General features: G+C 37.3%; 1 protein-coding gene across 3 annotated transcripts in view; it reads right to left on the bottom strand.

Annotated features, from left to right (window-relative positions):
* Window positions 1-582: 582 nt before the first annotated feature.
* LOC117400457 (vacuolar protein sorting-associated protein 41 homolog) overlaps window positions 583-23,858 on the bottom strand; it is a 63,809-nt gene continuing 40,533 nt past the window's right edge. Inside the window, exons 8-29 of one of the 3 annotated variants that reach the window (XM_059023062.1) lie at window positions 21,010-21,129; window positions 20,400-20,546; window positions 18,462-18,528; window positions 16,702-16,799; window positions 15,678-15,810; window positions 14,722-14,837; window positions 14,246-14,302; window positions 13,935-13,996; window positions 13,761-13,842; window positions 12,424-12,516; window positions 12,123-12,250; window positions 11,753-11,897; window positions 10,030-10,071; window positions 9,858-9,908; window positions 7,464-7,601; window positions 6,570-6,628; window positions 5,906-6,042; window positions 5,029-5,165; window positions 3,118-3,217; window positions 2,970-3,014; window positions 2,143-2,222; window positions 583-1,291 (exon numbers count right to left, since the gene is read on the bottom strand). In XM_059023062.1, the coding sequence (XP_058879045.1) occupies window positions 1,217-1,291; window positions 2,143-2,222; window positions 2,970-3,014; window positions 3,118-3,217; window positions 5,029-5,165; window positions 5,906-6,042; window positions 6,570-6,628; window positions 7,464-7,601; window positions 9,858-9,908; window positions 10,030-10,071; window positions 11,753-11,897; window positions 12,123-12,250; window positions 12,424-12,516; window positions 13,761-13,842; window positions 13,935-13,996; window positions 14,246-14,302; window positions 14,722-14,837; window positions 15,678-15,810; window positions 16,702-16,799; window positions 18,462-18,528; window positions 20,400-20,546; window positions 21,010-21,129 (2,112 nt within the window). In that variant the 3' untranslated portion in view covers window positions 583-1,216. Of the gene's footprint in view, window positions 1,292-2,142; window positions 2,223-2,969; window positions 3,015-3,117; window positions 3,218-5,028; window positions 5,166-5,905; window positions 6,047-6,569; window positions 6,629-7,463; window positions 7,602-9,857; window positions 9,909-10,029; window positions 10,072-11,752; window positions 11,898-12,122; window positions 12,251-12,423; window positions 12,517-13,760; window positions 13,843-13,934; window positions 13,997-14,245; window positions 14,303-14,721; window positions 14,838-15,677; window positions 15,811-16,701; window positions 16,800-18,461; window positions 18,529-20,399; window positions 20,547-21,009; window positions 21,130-23,858 lie in introns of all 3 variants that reach the window. The other 2 variants (XM_034000470.3, XM_034000469.3) reach the window with 2 other exon arrangements.

Below are 23,858 nucleotides of genomic sequence, written 5' to 3' on the forward strand. Positions count from 1 at the left end.
GTTCTGTATTGCGCAAGTAAAAATAGATAGGGCTGTCAAGCCTAACATAGTGTTCCAGAGACGAGACTCCTCTCTAGGAGGGTAGCGCACACAGTCCTTGTGCAGCAAACTTTAGTTTTGTAAGAAATTTTGTAAGGGTTTTTGTTTGTATAGTTGTGTATGACTTGTGTGAAGATGTCCCACGCTAGGTGCTGCCACGGCTGGTGCTGTACCCTTGCGATGAACCACTGTAATTGCAATTGAAGAATTCTGTGTTCTTTTACAGCCCCCCCCCCCCCCCCCCATATGTGGGGTCAGGACCAGATCAAGATATAGGTTAAAATGTAAGTATGATGTCCATACAGACAGACACACAAACACACAAACGACAGGTGCATCCAGTAATCTCTGTTTGTAAGATTATATATCACTTATACATCAATAATCATTCACTCTTTTGAATCAATTCAACTGGCAGGATTTTATATAAATATTAAGAGAAATAATTTAAAAAAATGTATCCAGTCCTCCCCAAATTAGTGAAAAACAACCAACTGTTTAATATAGTGTGGAATAAAAAAAACAGCAAAACATGCCACAAAATGGGGTTAACAACAAGTAAGAAAATGTTATTTAGATACTTGGTTAATACACCTTTAAATCTGCATAACCATAACGTCCAATTCTGCAGTAGGAGGCCACTGGGTAGAATGTGCACGATTCTGAGCAGTTGAAATAGATCAGTTCAATAAGCTGTGTGGTCTCAGATGCACAGTTAGGTTTTAAGGCAGGACAACATGTAGTGCTACTTATGTTTATTGACCAACCACACTTTTTAAAACAAATTGAATACAGTACATAATTTATTTATATATATATATATATATATATATATATATATATATATATATATATATATATATATATATATATATATATATATATATATATAAATAAATAAATAAATGACGACTAGAGCTCTGAACTAACATTAACTGCTTTCTTTCGGATTTTGCTATTAATTTACAATTGTTTAATCACTAAATCATATTTTCTATTACAATATAAAGATTATTACAGATTTATTCATTTTTATTTGTATCTTAAGTCAGAAACAGAGCCAATAACATTCCATAATGAGTGCATGAGCCATATCTTTGTTTCCATTACAGCAGTAATAACAGTATGGATGCAAAACGAAGCCACATTTAAAAGAAGGCTGTGTGGGTTTTATTTTTCAAATCTCCATGATTGCACTACCAGGCCCTCTGCGTTTTGCACTGCAGATGTTACAGAATTGAACAGCAGGAATCTGAAAAGGAAAAATAAATAAGTTATAAAACACCACACAAAAAATGGATCTCCAAAATATTTAATGCAATGCCTCATCTGTCACATATTTTCAGTAATACAGTGCACATTTGACTGGTGTTGAGAAAGTCTAAAGGTATTAAACTACTAAATATGACTTTCTTTTCCTTTACTCGATTTATAATGGTTTGTTGTGACACATGGTTTTAGCTACACAAATTAATATTAGTTGTTGCAGTTAAATATATGTGTTATGGAGCTCTATGATGAGCATCTAAAGCTCAGTACTGTAGAAGTGAAAAGTATCTGGACATGAGTGACACAAGGGGACTGGATATGAACTACAGCTCACCATGGAGGAGTTTAAATTCCCTGATAGCTGCCATGACATATTGTCAGTAACAAACATATAATCCCCCATGGATATCCAAAACACAGGTGGCAGTGTGATGAAAAGATACCATGATTTACAAATGCCCATGCTTATCAAAAACTGAAAAGCTGTAGCTGTGCTATAAAGGCTATCTTGGTTAATAAGTTTTCTGACTTGCATGGGCATTTGTTTTAATGTGTCAGTGCAGTGAAAACGTGAGCTACGTTCACAGTATGTGCAAATATCAGAAGTAGAAGTACTATTAATTTTGTTGCATCACTGCACAGATTAGCTGAATGCACTGTGTCTGGTGTGTGGTAGCCTTTACTTTAAGAATGAATTGCTTCTTACTCTTCTGATTATGAAAGCAAACCTAATTGTTGCAATGTTCTAATTTGTTTCAATTTTGCTACACCTCGTTGAGCAGCTACAAATACTCCAGCGTTATTATGTAAAGAAGTTAGAACCACAGTGCTTACAGTGCTGGGAGAAGGCAGGCACTCTTTGTGAAACATGTGTCTGCAGTGGAATACCACAACATTGAAGACCTTGGCAGTATCTGTGAGAGAGAAAAAAGACAAAGTGGCAAGAATACATATTTTCTGTTGTAAATACTACATTGCAAACCAATTTTTTATTTTTTTAAATTTTAGGCTCCTATGTCTGATTTTTATCACCGGCTCAAGTATTTTCTAAGCTTTGGCTTATGAAGATATAAGCTTCAACTCATCTGCCAAACTGTCTTAATAAACAACCCATTGTAGTAAATCTGCCTCTAGTAACAAACTGTATATGTGCATTGCCCAATCCTAGATGGGAGGCACCTAGGCTCAATGGAAAATAATCTGTTGCTTAATTTGATGCCTGTATGTAAGTTTTTGTATTTTTGAAATGTATGAATTATTTGCTGCCCTGTTCTTGCGATCTATTCAGAGTGCTCTTGGAAATAAGATGGCTTATCTCAATTAACTTTTTTCTGGTTAAAATTCTGAAGTAATAAAAATGTTACTCAGGGCAGCATAGGGGAATTAGTTATGCAGCACCACAGAAGTAATGCCAGGAGCAGTTGTGGCCCCCAACGGCCACCAGTGGCATGCCCTGGTATTCTCCTCCAGCGTTTCTCAGCTTTTACACTCCAAATTTCACCCTCCAGCAATGAACATGTTTGCAGAGGCATGACTTTCAAATACAACATTTGCACCTGACAGTCCCACATTAAAAACACCCCTGCTCACTTTTGTTACACAGTTTAGAATATAATTCCTATTTCTGGAACACACAAGCTTCATTAAACTTGAAGACCTACCTGTTGGTAGTATCGGAGCATGGCATGCCTCACAAATATTCTCTTCTATATGAAAACAAACAAAGAGTTGATATTAATAGATGAAATCCTTTTGTTTGTTTTTTTAATACTTTCCATACAGGTGTGTGTTGAACCGTGAAGTACCCACCATCGACTCGGACCCCTCTCATCTGCGTTCTCTGCATCTTCTTTAGCAAGGACAAGGAGTCTGCCACCAGGATTTTCTTACAGCCCTCTCGCAGCAGAATCTACAAGATGGAAGGATGGTACATTAAGAGCACCATTACCTTGACTTTGTAACAGGGCACTCCCTATCTGAGCTGTCTTTGAAGTTTGTGTTATCATGTAGAGCATTTTATTTTGTTGTCCATGGCAGCAAGGTGAAATCTAGTATGTTGCATCAGGGCACCATGGAACTCATATGTCAAGAGTTATCACAAATGGGTATAGTGGGCACCCCCAATGCATCTTAGCTCCTGTCGGGTGACATCTTGCCTGTAAAGGTCATGTGATGCATTAGTTGCTCCCTCAATACCCACTGGTGGCATGTCCTGGTATTTTATTTTTATGTTGCCATGTTACAACACCCCAAATGTCATGCTATCAAAATATTTAATTCTACTGCACTTTGCTATAATTGGAGTTGTGGATTCATTTTATTTTTACTTTTTTTCTGATTTTATTTCTTAACATTCAATTGAGTAGGCTACATGCGGACTGACAATGCAGTTCTGAGGCTTAAGTGGTCTTCCCAGATCTGCCAAGCTGGCGGTTATCTATTTTTGGCTAAGTGGCATATTCTGTATTAAAGCTGAGGCAGCAGCTCTCATGAGTAAATTAGACCTGCAGCGTTCCAGGACCATGGATTTATCGATTGATCTTCCAATGCGTGGTACGAATGCAAATATGGAAGCACAGCCTTGAACGTTGCTTCCCTACCATGTTACTATTTTAATTCACAGATCATCCCCAATGTGTGTTTTAAAATAGGGGGAATGTTCACTTGATTTTATAGTACCACTTTTTTTCTTTAAGGGAAAGTCATTGCGGAAACATCAGTTGATTATGCATCAGTACTGCCTAGCTACTCTGCACGCTATGTATTATTTGATTGGTTTTATTGCAGTTTAATAGCAGCGCTCCACTGGCTCCCGATCACCGCTCGCATCCAGTTCAAGACTCTTGTACTAGCCTACAGATGCCTTGACCAGACTGCACCCAGCTACCTCCAGACCCTCATCTCTCCCTACACCCCCACTCGACCTCTCCGCTCCGCCTGCACTAGAAGACTAGCTCTACCTCCGCTACGCTCCCCTGCCTCCAGAGCCCGCTCCTTCTCCACCCTTGCTCCGCAGTGGTGGAATGACCTTCCTACAGATGTCAGGACTGCCCAGTCCCTGACCACATTCCGGCGCCTCCTTAAGACTCACCTCTTCAAACAGCACCTGTAGAACTCCTCTGTTTGTATCCTGGGACACTATCACCCTTCATGTAAATGTGCTTTATTTTGCTCTTATCTGCCCCCTATTTTACTGCATTTAATCCTGTACTTCAGAATACTGTAATCTGCCAAGTGTTTAACCTGTAGTACTTTGTATTTAATCATATCCTGATGTAACTATCACTATTTAATCATATCCTGATGTCACTATCACTATTATCTGCTGTATTATTGAATTGTGGTTTGTCACACTTGTACTTTGCTTGAACAAATGTTATTGTATTTCTTGCTCTTATTGTATTACTTGTATTGTAACACTTGAAATGTATTTGCTTACGATTGTAAGTCGCCCTGGATAAGGGCGTCTGCTAATAAATAAATAATAATAATAATAATAATAATAATTTGCTTTATTTACAGATCTACTGTAAACGTAGTACAATAGAGTGCTCCCACTTACACCACGCATGTGAATAAAACACACGTTCTTATTGAAATATATCCACACATAACGTGCATACTAATAAAGCACACATTAAGTTGATTAAGATGAAGCTGCATCTTTGTTTAATAAATCATGCCTTTAACAATACCACGTGTATTCCACTCTCATCCCACCTGTAGGTTGTAGTCCTGTAGAATCTTCACCAGCGAATCCCTCAGGCTTGGAATCTCCATGTCTTCTTTTATGCGGTGGATAAGGAGGATTGGATCAACGTGAGTCCCAATGTTGTTTAGCAAGCCTGTGATAAATGCTAGAGAAGGACAATAACACACCATTAAATGGGAGTAAAAAAAAAAGACTAAATGTATTTACTTAATTTATGTTTGGATAACAATTTTAATCCAATCTACCAAAAAAATAAATAAAATTACTGAAAGCTTCTGAACAGCTACTTTTTTGATAAAATGTAATTTATTTTGGTAACTCATAATAAGTAGTGTGCATTTCGATGCAATTTGATATAAACCAACATACTGTATCTTACTGAATCTTAATGAGGAAATTATCACATAACTGACAAATAATGTATCATAAACACACACAGAATGCCAAACCTTATGGCTTTGCAATTGTGTTAGTTGGTGGACTCTGGAATCAGTTGCATGCCCGGGTTGAGAAAAACTCCAAGCAAGTGAAAATAGATCACCTTGCACATGCATTTGTATTTAGAAAGAGTGTATTTGCCTGGGCACAGTTTACTTATGACCACACTTTGGTTTGGCCTAGGGGTACTGGGGAAATGACACATTTTATTGAAAAATGTATTATTTAAAAAAAAAAAAAATCAGTGAATCTTAAGACAAAATTATCCAATTCCTATTTCAAGTAGATAAACAATTATCATGTTACGGCAACCAAACTCTAAATTAAAATGTTGGTAATGTTTTCTTGAAGAATCTCAGTCGGTTCATCCAAAAATATTCAGCACACTCCTACTACAGGTACTGAATTCACCGACAGCTGTGCACCACTTTGAAACACACGACTCACGAGGCTTGTCGATGGAATAGGAGATCAGGTCTTCCCAAAGCTCAGCATCATCCTGTTCTTTTGCAAACTCAATCGCTTTGTCCACGTCATGCAGCTCTTCCATTATCATCTGCAAGGCCCTTCGGCTGTTACCCATCCTGCCTGTGAGGAGAGCCACACCATTTTAGACACTACCTTCTCAGCTACAATATCTATTTATTTTCATTTAATGTCTGAGAAAGGTGCCATATACCCTCCCTGGTATTTTACAACAGAAAAAAAAAAATACCTTTCAACCTCTATTGAGCCCACTAAATTATTTGCTAAATACATTCCCTTGAATAACTATGTGTATATTTTCTTTAATACAATGTTCAAAATTAGTGCCACTTGCATGGACTACAATTCCACAACAATTCTAAATGTCCAGACAGTAGATCCCAGTAGCAGGGATTTGTTTTGACATGCCATGAAATGCACTGTGTGTGGCTTCCTCCCTTTGTTATGATTTGTGTGCTCTTCTTTCCTGCAATGTCAAAGAATATGGGAACAATTCCCAGAGCACCTTTTGTACACAAAGCCCATTTCTTTCAAGGCTGTTGTGAAAATGCATATCCTTCCCCATTGTATTACACTTGGCACCAGGACACAGTGGATAGCCACCAGCCAATCACATCTGGAGAACATACTTAGCAAAAACACTGTCTCCTCCACAAAGTTCCTCTGCTGGCAAATCTCAAGGGCCTGAAGGAGACAATAAAAAAAAAGAAAATAAATTTGCTGTGTAATTTTGAGCAGACATACTACAATGCCAACTGTGTATTCCCTGTGAAGTAAGTGTTCCTTAGCAGTATGCAACCTATCAATTAGAAAAGATCGCCATCTGCAGGAGAAAATAATATTCCACTTGAGGCATCTGAGGATTATCTGTTGAACTAAGTTACATGATGTCTGGTATGCAGCAATTCAATGATTAAAGTCTATTTGGCACCGGTATTTCAAGAGGTCTGAGTGATAATTTCCTGCACAGAGAAAGTTGATTCTTTGTGATCAATAAGGGGTAAGAGTATTATAATTGGTCAAACTGATAGAGCTATCTAAAAATATATATCATAGTGATAAATGTTGGACCATCACTTTTGAATAGTCAACACATTTTTGTAACACTACACTATACTGGTTATCCATCTTTCCTCTGATTCTAGGCATCAGTCTTATACAGCGGGAGTCTATAGTCTGCTACATTTTTTAACTCAAATCAAAGTCTTCAGTAAATTCCTCGTTTATCTGTCTCTGGTCTAAAAGAAAACTCACAGTATCGGCACGGAAACATTACACAAATTCTACTGATAATTAAGAATTTATATTTTAATGAAAAATATGAAAACAAAAATGTAAAAGACCATTACAATGAATTAGAAAAATTACTTGAAAAATGTACTTATCTCAGATATCTGATTTTATAACATCCCACCCTGCCACATGTCATGAAAATAAACTTTACAAAACTGAGTTTGGTTCTGACAGATACAATACTGGAAATGAAGGCATCAATCTGACTAGCTGATGCTGGCCCTACCTTTTCTAAAGGACAGTGGGTACTGTCTCTCAGGAATGGCAGCAGATTTGGTCGATCATACTCGGCATACAAGCTGATTTGTTTTTCATGGTACTTCTGTCCTTTGTGGTGGTCTCGCTTGAACAGCTTATGCAGGTACTAGCAAAGGAAATACAAAGAGCCTTTTAAAAAATGTTTCATGTGTAAAATGCATTGTAAAACTTTGGAGACTTGGACATTGGTATCCTATGTAGATAACTAGCATGTTTATTCAGTAGCACAGGATACAAACAGTTTGTAGCACAGCTTCACAGGATACAAACTGCATGCAAACCGCTTCAGGCACAGAGGTACAAACTATCAGTTTAATTTCCTCTCCCCTGGCACTACTATTGCCACCAGTTATTTACGGTGTCACACTGGCTTCGGAACATGGAAGCTCTCTAAACCATCCTACTAGTTAAGAAAATAAAAGCTCTCTAAACGTTCCTACTAGTTAAGATGTTTGAACTGCATAAGTCACTGCTCCTGAGCACTACCCCCCCCCCCCCCCTCTTTCCCCCACTTAACCACTGTGATTATATATGCGGTACAACTCCGCCCACTAATACACAGATAGTTTACTTGTAACATTTTACTCATTTTATATAAACACTCTACCTATGTAGTATTTTATATTTTATACAATAATTACAACAATAGTAAAAATACACTATATTTAAAAAACCTCTAACCCATCTTCTGGGCAAGCTTTTGTTTATTTTAAAACAGTGACGGTTCACAGTCACATTTTAAAATTTGTCAGTTTTTTTTTTTTTTTTTTTTTAATAAGTACAGTGCTACCCCGTTATAATGCTACCTGTTATAGTGGGGAATCTGTTGTAACACGGAAAGGAAAACGTGAAACTCAAGCAGCAGTTTCAAATGAATCTACATTGCATGGATGGCTAAAAGTTTTTCTTGACTTACTCCAAAGTAGGCTGCTCTAGGAAAAAAATGTGCTGTGCTGAAGACAATGAATTAGACTCTGCCTTACTCGCTTGATTTCTGCAGGAACGGCAAGAGGGAGGCAGGAACATGAAAACATATAGGGGGGTGCCCACATTGGCGCGGGCAGAGTCGAGCGAGACAAGCTGCTGTGTGAATGTGCTGCTGTGGCAAGACTGTTTGTTGTTTTTGGTGTGGCCCAGGCTAACAGGAGCTGGGAATAAACGTGGATTCGAGTACCTGCAAATTGTGTGTGTCTCTTTCCTTCATTTTCCACTGTACACTACAATATTAATTTGGCTTATGGGCATTGAAAATCATTTCGGGAACAAAAATGCTAATATTCGTTATAAGGTGAAACACAAAACGCGATCTCCTAAATGATGGACCCCAACAACTGCATTATAATTAGGGCTTCTGATTTTCGGTTTTAACCGATTAAAACCCGATACAACTCCCCCGATACCAAAAAAAAATGAAATCGGTGCATAGCCAATAAACACCAGAAAACTGGAAAAACTGTGGAAATGGTTAATCAATTCACGTTGACTTTATTAATAATAATAATAATAATAATAATAATAATAATAATAATAATAATAATAATAATAATAATAATAAATACATACATTTTCCAGTGCTGCTGGGCAATGTCCCGACTTATCTATCATTGATTCGTTCTGAATACTTTAATTATACTAATAATTGATTTAAATTGGTGTAGGTAGGACTGCAGAACAGGTTAACAGATTTAAAGGTTTAAAAAATAAAAAAAAACTGCAGCATGTTATCCTTACTGTTTTTCTAATTTGCTTAAATAGGCATAACAAAACAATGTCAAATATATATGTAGCATCCCTGAGTGGTTTCAGGGTCTGTTTTGTGCTGTAAATTATTATACAAGTTCTCAAAAAGACGCAGGAGAATGAATCCGGTTTACAGCTTGTATTTGTGTCCGTCAGTCCGACTATTTTTCAAATGCAACACAATGAATGAAAGTTAGTATTCAGACTCACTTGTAACAGAGTAATATATATATATATATATATATATATATTATTATTATTATTTATTTCTTAGCAGACGCCCTTATCCAGGGCGACTTACAATCGTAGGCAAAAACATTTCAAGCGTTACAATACAAGTAATACAATAAGAGCAAGATATATATATATATATCTATCTATCTATCTATATATATATATATAAAATGACCAGTAGAGGGCAATAGCGCCTAAACTTTAAAACATAACCTAAATCTGTTTATTTTATACCAGAATTCAAACCCAGTCATTTTGGACAAAGTACCCTGACATAGAACTGTGGTTCTAAGGGAATAGCTTCTTAATGATGCAAAGAAAAATATTTAAAATGTTTTTATTTATTTTTTCCATTTCTTTGTGTCCATGAAATTATTCTAGGACTTACCACATGGAGCAATTCAGGACGATCTTTCAGTTCCTCCACAACTCTGTCAATCTAAAAAATACAAAAGTACAGCAAGAAACTTCACAAAACATATGTTTCCAGGAGAACACTTATTTCAAATTGCCACTCAGTAATGCCTTTGAAAAGCCAAAAGAAAATGGATGGTACTCACTGAGATTTTATCTTCATTGTCCAGCAGCATATCGACAGCTTTCTGAAAACAGAAACACTTTCACCTTGAAAGAGTGTGTCTTACTATTTCTTTTTTCGCAAGACGCAATCTCTGAACTTAAATACATCAAACAACAATTCCTTATACTGCAGCTGCTGTGCCTCACACAATATTTGTTCGGTTTGATGAAGTTAATCAAAATGGTTTGGAGGACGACTCTCAATAGGCATGTGAGTTTTGTTCTTATGAACAGAGTATCCTATAGAAATATACGGCACATCCTAGAACACTACTTTTTAGGGGTTTTAATCGATTAATCATGCCGGTGTGTGTTGATCGATTAAAAAAATCATTGATCGATTAATCTAGTCTACCCACGTGTTTTAGCAAAAAGCAGTGCGTGAGAAAGAAATCTAGAAAGATGGCAGAGAGTACTCAAATTTTGCCATAGCTCAGAACAGTGTTTTTCAGATGTTATTAGGGGGGTGCCAAGACCTGACTGGAAAGTACATTTTTTTTGACTTCCTGGCAATTGTAAAAGCTCCACGGTAAATGGCAGACTCGGTGGGTCTCCAGGATGATTGACTCTATCAACTATCCAGGCAGGGATCACGTTTAGTCTGACCAACCCCCGTCCACAGAGCTTGTGTCGTTTCAGACCTATTGTAGCTCAGTGCCTTCGCCCAGCCCTCCTTCATTTGAAAGTATAGCTGCGGCGGGTTTTAATATCAGATACATTTTGTTCACAAATAAAATAAAATATAAATCTAGATTTAGAAACAGCTTCAGCTTATAAATTGGGGGGGGGGGGGGGGGGGGCGGGGGGGCTTATCTTTAGTTTAATTTACGTGATTTGCTGTGTGCAGAATGTAGAAAAGGGGCAAACGAGGGTGCAACATTGTATTAATTAAATCTTTAATAAAGTTATAATAAAATAAGCTGGACAAACATTACAATTACTATTCGTAATTGCATTAACATTATTTAAAATCTAGTCACAGGTATACTGTAATAACAATATTGTAATAATAACAATAATAATAGTGAAATCGGTTTTATTTACAGGGTTTTTCTGTGAAATAAAGAGTGCAGCATTTAAATGATTCGTTTTTTGTATTGGTGTTAATACAATTACAAATAGTGAATTGTAATAAAGTGTATCCATCTTAAATATATATTATAATTTTATTTGACTGTTTTAGAAGGGGGGGTAGGGAGCAAAAAAAGTTTATGAACCACTGGCTCAGAAGGAAGGAAAAAAGGCAACTTGCATGATTTGCTCTTAGGAGCTTTCCTTTCACGACAATACTACGAGTTTATCTTGTCATCCGAGTCGCAAGTAAGTTGATTTTTTTTAACAATTTATTCTATTAGTTTAAATCTGTACCATAGCAGTACATTTACAGCTCTAGCCTAAGTCTTAAATAAATTAAAATAAAATAGCACTCAATTAAATAAATTACCTGTTAGTTTAAAGTTTATACAAAAAAGAGCCCAACATATCCAACACAGTATTGGTTGTAGTACAGCTGCTAATTTACAGTAATGCATGGCACAGTATTATGTATTATATTAAAAGACTTGATTTGGCTAACTTCAGATTACATGCAAGTAAACATTTTCATTTATTGTCACATTGTTAAATTAAAGTTGCCTGTAAAACGTTAGGTGTCATTAATACGTCAAAAAACGTTAGGCGTCACTTTTGAATTCACGTTCCTACCTCTTTATCAAAGTCCATCAGCAGAACGATTTTGTCTTCGATGGAGGAGAAAAGATTGTGTTTATGTATCAGCTGGTAGACATCTTTGTGCCTCAGCTGCAGGTAGATCTTGAGAGCCCTGTCATAACGCTGGTCATAGGTATAGCTAGAAAATATAGAGACAAGGAGCTAAAGGCTACTTGTAAATCAGTTCCTTCAGGCATGATGTAGTGTAACCTCTATGGCAAGCTGAGGAATTTGTCACAGCAATTTTTTTTTTTTTTAATTGACACCAATATATAGGTATCAGAACCTGCAATTGGTTGGCATAAAGGGCTAGCTTTGAAAATCTGGATGAAATGAGATGAAATAAATGTTTAAACATACTTACAGTTCTGCTAAGGTTGTTAGCAATGTCCCATTGTTTGGATCTTTTTTCAGGTGGTCTCGTACAGCCTGTACAACTGTCATATTGTTGTACAGATCGCCAGGCCATTCCCGTATCAGTGTAGCAAACCCCTGGTGGATGAACACGCTTCGATTAGAGTAGAGTGAACAGCATTGTTAGGGGTTGATATGTGGATGAGATATCACGATATCGGTGGACTAAATATCTCTGATATCTTTCAAAGAAGAGCAGGGGTATTAGCCCCTGGCTATATTATAATATACATGTAAAAATAACCAGGTACCTCAAAGTCACTCTTCAAAAACTCGTGGAGGATCATTTCATAGATGGCAGGCCTCAGTCGTAGATCTCCTCTGGGTAAATACTGGCTAATCGCCTATCAATACAGATCAACTTTAAAATTCAAGGTTCATCGGTGATAAACAATGAACAGTACATTATCTCATTTTCATAATAAATACACTTTTGAAGTGTTAAGACCGGTTTATACTCCATTGCTCGACCGTCGTTGAAAAACAAGGCTACCATCGATCATCGCTGTCATGTCGCAGGGAGGTTTATAGCGTCGCCTGACAATCGCCCTGCTCGAAAACGACAGTCGCTGGTAGCATCGCCGAGAGTTCAAATCAACTGAACTTTGACTTTGTCGCTGACCTTGTTGCTAGGAGATAGAACGCTAAAAATGGATGGCAGGCTGTTTGTTGAGAAGCTGCTCAGTATACTTGGACTGTTGAGAAATGAATTGCCCAGCTGATGTATGACCCATGGTGCCGTTTAAATAATAATAATAATAATAATAATAATAATAATAATAATAATAATAATAATAATAATAATAATAATAATAATAATAAATAATTATAATATACATTTGAAATTGTATTTTATTTATAACTTGAAATTGCCTAAACAAAACAAAACATTCACTGATTAACGATGATATTCTCCATAATTGTAAATATTGTTTAAAAACAAATGTGGTTATTGAAATAAAACAAAGCTACAATATTAACGGGTCTGCAGTCGGTTGCTATGCAACAACACTGGTTATAGTATTGTACTTAGTTTGATTCATGGGTTTGCAGCGATCCTGAATTTCTAAAGGAGTACTCTGTCGAAACTGATGGGTTACATCTGTTGTTGTCTGTAGCAGAAAAACTACTAGAGTGTATTTTGAGAAGTGGAAGCATGTTTTGCACGTAGGTGGTACAGCAGACTAGATGCACTTCTGTGATACTGGAACTCACTTTGACAGTAGATGTAAGTAACCTTCTTTCTGTCCAATGAATCGTCAGAAAGTTAAATAAAAAAAAAAAAGTCCCATTCACAAGTCCTTCAGTTTGCGTGCTTTGTTACATAATGCGGTGCCGTGACTAATTTTATATTCAAACGATGACTACATTCATTCAATCCAGGCATGAACTAAAACGGTGCTGCAGGTAATGAATTACGGTATGCTAAGAGGGACAAAACAGGAGTGCGATTAACATGCGTTACAAAAATGTGTATTTCCTCAAAAATTTACGCATTAATCGCAGAAGTTAACTGTGATGAATTGACAGTCCTAATGTTAATGTCAAGGCTTGTTAAATCATATCACAAATCATTATCATTACTTACTTTAAGCTGCCCTATTGTCTTGAATCTGTACACTTCATTTTCCCAGAGTTCCATGTTTTTGCCAAGCACCTTTTGACATTTTCTACAGACAGGGAGACAAACACGTCTTTTCACACACTGTATTGTACGCCTCAAACAAACCTGCAAACTTGAAACAATAAAATATCTCTTTACCTTGCTGCTACATCGTACTCTCCTTTCTCAACTAAATGATTGATGTAGGCAATGCCAATTTTCTGGTCAAAAAAGAAAAACAGTTTTCAGAGCATGATTTCAATAAGTAATTTAATTAATGTAAATTGGGACAGACGTGTACGTGTCATTATTATCATTTCAATTCATACAGTGCAATTCATCGCAAGGCACCTCAAAGCTCTTCACATATACAAAAATAAGAAACTAAAAACAACAAAAAGTCTTACTGTTCTGATGTCACCAAGCCAGATTCCTATATTAGCTGTGCACACCAAGGACGACCAACATACCTGCACTTCATGACGTTTTATATTCTTGAAGCTTATCTCAGCTGCCATCAAAGCTTCCTGTGGTATAGAAAGTGCAAGTTGTTGACAAAGATGTTTGTCATTATTGAAACAAACTGTAGCACTTGACCCTCCAAAAAACAAAATTTTATCTCAGGTTACCTAAAAGTAAAAGCCCCTTTTTTTTCTATAGCATATCTTACTTCATTGATAATGACAATGACAAAGTGCAAAACCCAGCAAAACATTTGTCGTTTTCAATGTATTATTTTGCAAAAGCAAATACAAACTCACTCCAAGTGTATAACCAGAAAGAGTTATAACAGAAATGCAATACAAAAAAAACGACAATGTGAACTATATTTTATACCTGCATGGCTAAACTAATTACTTAGCTCCACCCATTCAGCCACAAGGCTTCACAGTGGCACATACTGCAAGATGTGAAAAGGCCTACACCCAAAAGAGAGTAGACTTACTTCGTATTTCTTTTTGTCAAGCAGCCAGTCGATATGATCATCTTGGTCCCGTTCTTTGGCAACAACAATATCTTTAGGACTAATAATGTAGAACAGGGATTCCCCTTCTGAATGCTCTGTGAAAAAAATGTGTCAAAGTGTAACCTCAGTATGAAGAGAACAATTTACCTTGCCACTATGCCCCTTGATGGAAGAATTCGGAGTACAATGCATGGCTAGAATCCCGCAATAGTCCTCCACCCAATGGGTTTCAGAATTACCCTTGTTTAGGTATTAAGGTGAGCAGGTACTAAATCTGCTCTGAACATAAGAACATAAGAATGTTTACAAATGAGAGGAGGCCATTCGGTCCATCTTGCTTGCTTGGTTGTTAGTAGCTAATTGATCCCAGAATCTCATCAAGCAGCTTCTTGAAGGATCCCAGGGTGTCAGCCTCAACAACATTACTGGGGAGTTGGTTCCAGACCCTCACAATTCTCTGTGTAAAAAAGTGCCTCCTATTTTCTGTTCTGAATGCCCCTTTATCTAATCTCCATTTGTGACCCCTGATCCTTGTTTCTTTTTTCAAGCTGAAAAAGTCCCCTGGTTCGACATTGTCAATACCAAGAACTGATCGGGCTTATCACAGTTTGAACTGAGTTTATAGGGTTACTATTAGGAATTGTTCATGCAGCTATTGAGAAGGAATAATGTATTTAACTGGGGTGATTGGTCAGATTCCTGGCTCTTTAAATAATGTACTTAATTTAGGGAAGTTCTGGAAATCAGGACTGAGTGCAGATCCTCTAACCTTGTAACAGCACCTTTTCTAATATTAATGTAGACTTATTTGTTCATTTCTTGTGAATTTAATGCTCATCAAAGCTAAATGTGCTCCATTTTTAAATATGAATTTTTCTTGAAAATATGTTTGGAACTGAATTCCACAAACCCACGTAAAGAGGCTGGCATTTTACCTAGTCCATAGTCTCGGCACTCGTTTTCCTGGAAGTGCCTCACAGTCAGGGCATCAGAGGAGATCTCCTCACAGGCCTCAGGAAGAGGCTGGATGATGTCCAGGCGTGGTCTGGCACGGAACTCCTTGTCCTGCTGCAATAGAATGACAGATTAGCAGGTGATGAAACAGTATGTGTAAGTTTAATGGGGTTGCTGATTACCTGGTATTTCTTCCCACTTGTGTGCTGTGGTTAAGCTCTGAACATAAAGATGGTATGCTGCAGCTGCTACCATCTAGGGACATCTCTGTAAATGCAATTTTGTGTCTGTCTGTTAATAATAATAATAATAATAATAATAATAATAATAATAATAATAATAATAATAATAATAATAATAATAAATAATAATAATAATAATAATAATATTTATTTTTATATAGCGCCTTTCATAGTGGACCACAATCACAAAGTGCTTTACAGAGGTAGGCTGTGAACTGTGCTTTGTATGCAGAGTCACTTACAATACGACATTGATTTAACATCTCATCTGCAGGATGGAGCACAAGGAGGCTAAGTGACTTGCTTAGGGTCACACAGTGAGTCGGTCAGTGGCAGAATTGGGATTTGAACCGATGACCTTCTGGTTACCAGCCCTGGACTTTAACCACTGGACCACACTGCCTTCTTAATACAGTGATTGCCCATCATTTCTGTTTGCTACTGCTGCGTTTATACTGCATAAAGTGTTGTTCAGTTCGAATAAACATGAACAAAAAACAGCTTAGGTAATCATACAATATTAGCTAGAAAAAGTCTTGCAGTGGAACAGAAGAGCCAAGGTCAAATACCCCAGCCTCCACTACCACTATTGTAGAAGAAATCCCATTGTTACAGCTCAAAAATAAGACTACTTTTCTTAAACCTGTACTTTTCTTACATATTTTTAAACAGGTGTAGTGCATAAACATACAGAAATATTTCATTCGTCTAACACTGGGCTGTTTCCTGAATGGAGATGTGTGTAAGTGAGAGCTGCTGTTACCGTCTCATCAGAAATCTCCTTCACGTAATACAGGATCACCAGCTGATCTCCGAGGGGTCCCAGTCCACTGATGTAGAACTCGGTATCAAATGCAGACACTGGAAAAGAGAAATATTAAGATTTCCAGATGCTGCAGTTTTCAGGAATGTGTACCATTTAATACTGCAGCAGTCCACACAGTGATTTACACGTGGCAGTGTATAAAAACACATGGGTATGTATGTGTCAAAACTCAAATCTCTTGAATTGTGGAAAAGCACCCAACTCCTACTACCCTCCAGCGCCCATGACAAGTGAGGGAGGAAATGTGCAGTTGGGTTTATTTACATGCTGGGATGCTGGACAAAAAAAAGCATTACAAATAAATTCAGAGGCAGAATGTATCATGTTCTGTAAGCCAGAAGTATAACATGGAATTTATACACATTCGTATACCAGAATGTGTCAGATATGCAAGATAAAACTATCGTAAAAAAACATAAAACATAAAGAACGCTATTGAGGGGAAGAGGATTTCTCTCCTTTGCTTGTCAGCCCTGTATATGTAGTCCTAAGTCAGACTTTACTTGACTAAATTGGAACTGTTTCTTTCCCTTCCAGCCTAAGCCGCTGTCAGAACTGGGCCTCAATAGAGTTGACAGGCTAATGAATGAATGCAGTGTGCCACCAAGCCTCAATTATCTATTTCTCCTGGTAGTTAAGGTCTTCATATTCATCCCCATTACACATCATTCACAAGCAGTCAGGCAGACTCATGTAGCGGATACAATGTCAGTGCTCTTTTTCTTCCTAGATTTCTACTATTCAACCCTCCCCCTTTGATTTGTTGACATTACATGTTGTAACAGTTTATTGTAATTTTCACCTTAATTCATTCTGTGAGCTGCCTAAAGATCTTAGGCAGATTCTTTTTTAATAAAAACATTTTCTTTACAGTATTTTTGTGTAAGAGAAAAATAATACATATGAGGAATTAAAATATGTTGACAGGTGTGATATTTGAAGTACTAGACAGGTCATTTATCGGGTTGCTTTGTCTGCTCATGCTGTGAAAACATAGCATGCTTTTATGTGGAAATAACTGAAATAGTTTACAGCAATACTCAAGTGTTTTACCTTTGAATGTGATTGTGTATATACTGTAGTTTATATATATATATATATATATATATATATATATATATATATATATATATATATACACACACACACACACACACACACATACACACACACACATACAGAGAGAGAGAGAGAGCGATGTGCAATTATGCTCTTTTATAAACAAGACCAAACATCTTGTCTGTATGGAATGCCAAAAGACATGTCTGTCAACTTGCAGGCTTTCTTAACACTGTAATTAATTATTTGCTTGTGTGAATCAGTACCTGAAGGTTAAACTGTCTGTTTAATTAGTATCTGCAATTATGAACTACAGCACACTGACAAGGTGAAAGGTGTTAATGCATGATGCAACCTATATTTAAAACAAATACAATGCCTGGCATGGAAGCTAACCAGGTGCAACAGAACGTCAGCATACATTACACCAAGCAGACAGTAAACAGAAGAAGAAAATAAAATGCCTGCAGCGCAGTTTTCTGCTGAACCCACAGTCCTCTCTTCCACTTTGGCAGGACATTGGATAAACAAACAGGGAAGGTCACACTGTCAGCTTCAGCACATCAGGCTGTACTCCACAGCTGAACCAGCAAAGAGTTTAATGACATCCAAAAAAAAAAAAAAAACAGTTACAGTACCGATTTCCACGTAGCGACTGGGCAAATCTCTCACTTCTGTTGGGTCCCGTTCTTTCACTGCACAAATCTGGTGGGAAAGAAAGATCTGTTTCTCTCTCTTTTATCCTCATGATTCAATCAGGACTTGGTATGATTGATTAGTACAACAGAATTCATATTTTTGTAAAACATATTCAGTGACATGCTTTACTACTCAAGTGCTGCCTATTATTCCTTCATAGAAATTAGTGGCAGTAAAGTCTGTCCTCTGACATGGCTCATAAATTTCTCACTAAAAGTCTGTTCCTTGAGAATCATCTGTAAAGTGTGCAAAATTGCCAACCAAGGGCCTGCCCTACTGTACTACTAAAGTCAAAATTTCTCAATAGAGACTTTAACAGGGAGATGCAGCCTTTACATTATACAGAATGCTGTACATGTTAGGGATAATGCACAGTATTACAAAATCCAGTAAATGCAAGGGACAGCCAATGATTTATTATTATTATTATTATTATTATTATTATTATTATTATTATTATTTTAATAGCTATAATAATAATAATAATAATAATAATAATAATATCTGTCATGCACTTCTGCTTGCTAAGCATATTTAAAATGTGAAGTTTTGAAAGAAACACAAGTACTAGGTTAAATATATCTCTATGCCTTGCTTTCAGGTAGACTTGCACATTCTTGGTCATTTCACCTTGAATTATCCCCACCCCTTCAAGGTCCCTTTTCCTGTTATTAATCAGCCAGCAGCTTACCAAAAGGTAAACTGACCTCAGAAGTGAATCAGAGCGAGCACCTGAAAATAACCCAACCAAACCAAGTGTTTTCTTTAACCTAATGTACAGTACCAGATATCATTTTTTAAACTGCTTACGTGAGACCTGTATCCTTCGGACGAGACGTAAAACCGAAGTCCTATTGTAAGTGACTCTGCAGCAGCACTTGTGATGCATAGTTCACCCCCTTGTCTCTAAGTCGCTTTGGATAAAAGCGCCGGCTTCATTAATGTAAGTATTAAGGAATTATGTTGTTAGCTACTGTTAGTAATGGGGGTCCCATTACTAATCCCCCACACCGGAATACCATATACATTATTGATAGCACAGTAGGGACTTCTCTGTGTCATTATGTTGCTGGTCTAACAATCTGTTTTAGTCGAGCAGGAGCAAAATGATACAGCATATCTACATGGAATTGAAACCAAGTGAATACTAGACTACAGAACCCTGCACTTCTAAACTGCAGCCTCTAGCAGTGAATGCCATTTGCCTTACAGATAATTCTGCTTCTGATCTAAGCAGATTGAATGCTAAAATAAGCTGTACATTTTTTTATGCAACGTTAAAGACTGAGAGGTCAAATGTATGTATTTTCTTGTTATGAAACTGCCCTGCACCGACAACAAACCAGAGTGTTCCTTTGCCACAGGATCAGGCCTAATGAAATTGCTAAACTAGAACATCAGTTGTGTAAAACGTGATGCCCTACAGCTGTTGGCTGTTTTATATTAGATTCCCTTAAACATGCCAAGATAACAAGTTGTCAACTGAAAATATTTATTAGTAATTTTAGTAGTCCAGAAAAACACAATATTCAATATAATAAAACAAAGATGTGACAGCTGTGTAAAAACTGTCACAAAAGGGTTCACTTTTCTGTTCAATACCCATGACCAAACTTGGCTTAGAGAATCATAAAATACAGCTGTGTACTGCGTTGAAGCTAATATCCATCATCCATAACCATCATCAGAAAACCAAAAAGTCACATTACCACTAAGTAGCAGCCATATTAGATCACAGTGAATATTTTGCCTGAGTGGTTTTCCAAGCTATGGAAACTCCTCAAAATGAGCGAATAACATCTAAAAGATGCAGACAGTGGATTTACTAAAACATAAGCATCAAATGGGATGCTTAATTTCACTTTGTTCAGGGCTACCTTAACAGAAGTTCCCCAGCCAATAACAAGGGTGGTGCTATCCTTCCAGCAAAGGCTACAGGGGTACATATCGGGGCGAAGACTGGCATTGTCCCGTAGCACATTGGTTATTCGCTGTCTTGTGCTGATGTCATAAATCTTCACACCCTGCAAACAAATATAAAATAGTTTAATATTTAGGACCAATTTTCAGTGCTCTAAAAATAGGCAGATTAATGGAGTTATCAAAAATAAATTGTCACACAGATGAACTGATATAAACATTTGTCTGTTTTATTGTAGCTGTGTATCCTCCTGAAGCTACAAGTAGCAGAAGAATTCACTGGCAAGCAGCTGAAACTACTGTTGGGGAATGTAGATAAACTATCAACAAGCTCTGCTTTCTGATAAAGCAGGGTGTACCGAAGGCAGAGCAATGTAATCACGTTGTCAACAGACACCAGAACTGGTCATTTAGTAGCGGTTTGCAGTCATACAGAAATGTGGGGTTATTACGACATTCAAAGCCGAGTACAAGAAGCAGGTTTTCTTTTCTTTCCTGCATTTTGTGGTTCTTAAATCAAGTTGTGTATAAATAACGTGTTCATTAGGAGGTTAAAGACAAACTTACCACGCTGTTTGCCCATGCAATCAGGTTGGCCTTCCACTTGATGTTAGTAATAGTCCCTTCTCCTTCGTGCAGAGTGAGGGTCTTCCATCTGTTCAGCCAGTTTCTTTCATACAGTTGAAGCTGATAAGATTTGAAATAAAGGTTCATTTGATTTACAAATAAAACAAAGAGATGTTTGTTTGGCCCTCATGAGCGCCCAAATATATTATGCACCATGCACTTCAGTGCTGATAGTCTGATAAGTTTTATTAAAGGCAACCTTCGTACATCTCCTACATATACAATATCAGGGGCAATCGATGGCCTGTATTTCCAACATCCCCTTATTATATTAAGCTATGTAAAAATGCTCCTTCATTTAAGTTAAATATCCCAAATTAAGGGACATGCAGTATGACAATACATGTAATTCAGCTGTAAAAGGAGAATATGAAACAGGCGTAATTACAGCAAGTGTGACTAAAACAACGTTTTAAAAACATTTTATAACATAATAAATTAAATGTCAAGCCTTATTTACCAGTGGTAATATGATCCAATGTTCCATTAAAACCTACAATAACTTCTCATGCATGAAAGGAAATGAAATTAAATAAAACAGGGACATACATGTGTAAAAACCCTTGGAGGATCTTGGAAAATGTGTTAGCTGCACTTTGTTTATGCAAACCCCCGATTGACGGCATTCATTTATTAGAGTCGTAGGAAACACAGAACTGAGTGGAAATGATACAGATATGAACATTTTGTACCATGATCTTGCTAAACCTATCAAAGCCTAGCCTTGATCCCAACCTGATAGATACTGTAAAAAAACAAAACAAAACAAACAAAAAAAAACCCCATAAATACTCCTTCCTATGACAGCCAGTAGCATGCTTTCTGGAGATACTGTCACACACTCCATCAAACACACACATGTATTTCTTCCTACCCTTGCTTGCTATGTTGTAGTTCATGTACGTATAGTATTATAATAGATTTGTAAATAGTGAATAAGGCAAAGTTTTCTTTGTATTTAATATCCTGGGACACTCTTGAAATGAGAGGAATAAATCTGAAGTGCATTAACCCAATGAGCAGCATTTGGGATTCCTCAGTTTCAGTGAATATAAATGTTATCTGTAGTTTCTTGTTTCACCACAAGAGGGCACCTGGATACAATTTATAACAGTGCTGTTTCCAATTACAAAGGGGCACATATACAGTGCCTATAGAAAGTCTACACCCCCTTGAACTTTTTTTTTACATTTTGTTGTGTCAGTGCCTCAGAGTTTCATGCTTTTAAATGAGGATTTTTTCCCCACTTACTAAAACTAAAAGATCACAATTGGATAAGTCTCCACCCTCATGAGTTAATACTTGGTGGAAGCACCTTTGGCAGCAATTACAGCGATGAGTCTGTTGGGATAGGTCTCTACCAACTTTGCACACCTAGATTTGGCAATATTTGACCATTCTTCTTAACAAAACTGTTCAAGCTCTGTCAAGTTCCTTGGGGAGCGTTGATGGACAGCAATCTTCAAGTCATGCCACAAATTTTCGATTGGATTCAGGTCAGGGCTCTGACTGGGCCACTCAAGAACATTTACCTTTTTGTTCCTTAGCCACTCCACTGTAGCTTTGGCTGTGTGCTTTGGGTCGTTGTCATGCTGAAAGGTGAACTTCCGTACCAGTTTCAGCTTTCTTGCAGAGGGCAGCAGGTTTTCCATAAGGACTTCTATGTACTCATAGCTCCATTCATTTGCTCCATTCATTTTCCCTTCTATCCTGACATGTGCCCCAGTCCCTGCCGATGAGAAACATCCCCATAACATGATGCTGCCACCACCATGCTTCACAGTAGGGATGGTGTTCTTTGGGTGATGCGCTGTGTTGGGTTTGCGCTAAACAGAACGCTTAGGCCAAAAAGCGTAATTTTAGTTTCATCAGACCAACTTTTTGCCACATGGCTACAGAATCTCCCGAGTGTTTTTTTGCATACTTCAAATGGGATTCAAGGTGGGCTTTCTTGAGTAATGGCTTCCTTCTTGCCACCCTACCATACAGGCCAGATTTGTGGAGTGCTTGGGATATTGTTGTCACATGCACACTTTGACCAGTCTTGGCCACAAAAGCCTGTAGCTCTTGCAAAGTTGCCATTGGCCTCTTGGTAGCCTCTCTGATCAGTCTCCTTCCTGCTCGGTCATCCAGCTTGGAGGGACAGCCTGATCTAGGCAGGGTCTAGGTGGTGCCATACACCTTCCACTTCTTAATAATCGTCTGGACTGTGCTCCATGGGATATTCAAGGCATTTGATTTTTTTTTTTTTATACCCATCCCCTGATCTGTGCCTTTCAACAACTTTGTCTCGGAGTTCTTTTGAAAGCACCTTGGTGCTCATGGTTGAGTCTTTGCTTTGAAATGCACAACCCAGCAGAGGAAACCTACAGGAACTGCTGAATTTATCCTGAAATCATGTGAATCACTACACTTTAACACAGGTGGAGGCCACTTAACTTGTTGTGTGATTTTAAAGGCGAATGGTTACACCTGAGCTAATTTAGGATTGCTATTACAAGGGGGAGGACACTTATCCAGCCAAGCTATTTCAGTTTTTATTTTTAATTAATTTTCTACAAATTTCTAGAATATTTTTTTCACTTGGAAGTTGTGGGGTAGAATGTGTAGATAAATGAAAAAAAAAAACTATTTTAATGCATTTTAATTCCAGGCTATAAGGCAACATAAGGCAACAAAAAGTGAAAATTCTGAAAGGGGGTGTAGACTTTCTATAGGCACTCTACAGTACATCTCAACAGTAATATTTTCTGAGATAATAAAACCATTGTAGTATACAACAAGTAAGA

The sequence above is a fragment of the Acipenser ruthenus genome, chromosome 4 (genome assembly GCF_902713425.1).
Source record: "Acipenser ruthenus chromosome 4, fAciRut3.2 maternal haplotype, whole genome shotgun sequence".
Lineage (NCBI taxonomy): Eukaryota > Metazoa > Chordata > Actinopteri > Acipenseriformes > Acipenseridae > Acipenser > Acipenser ruthenus.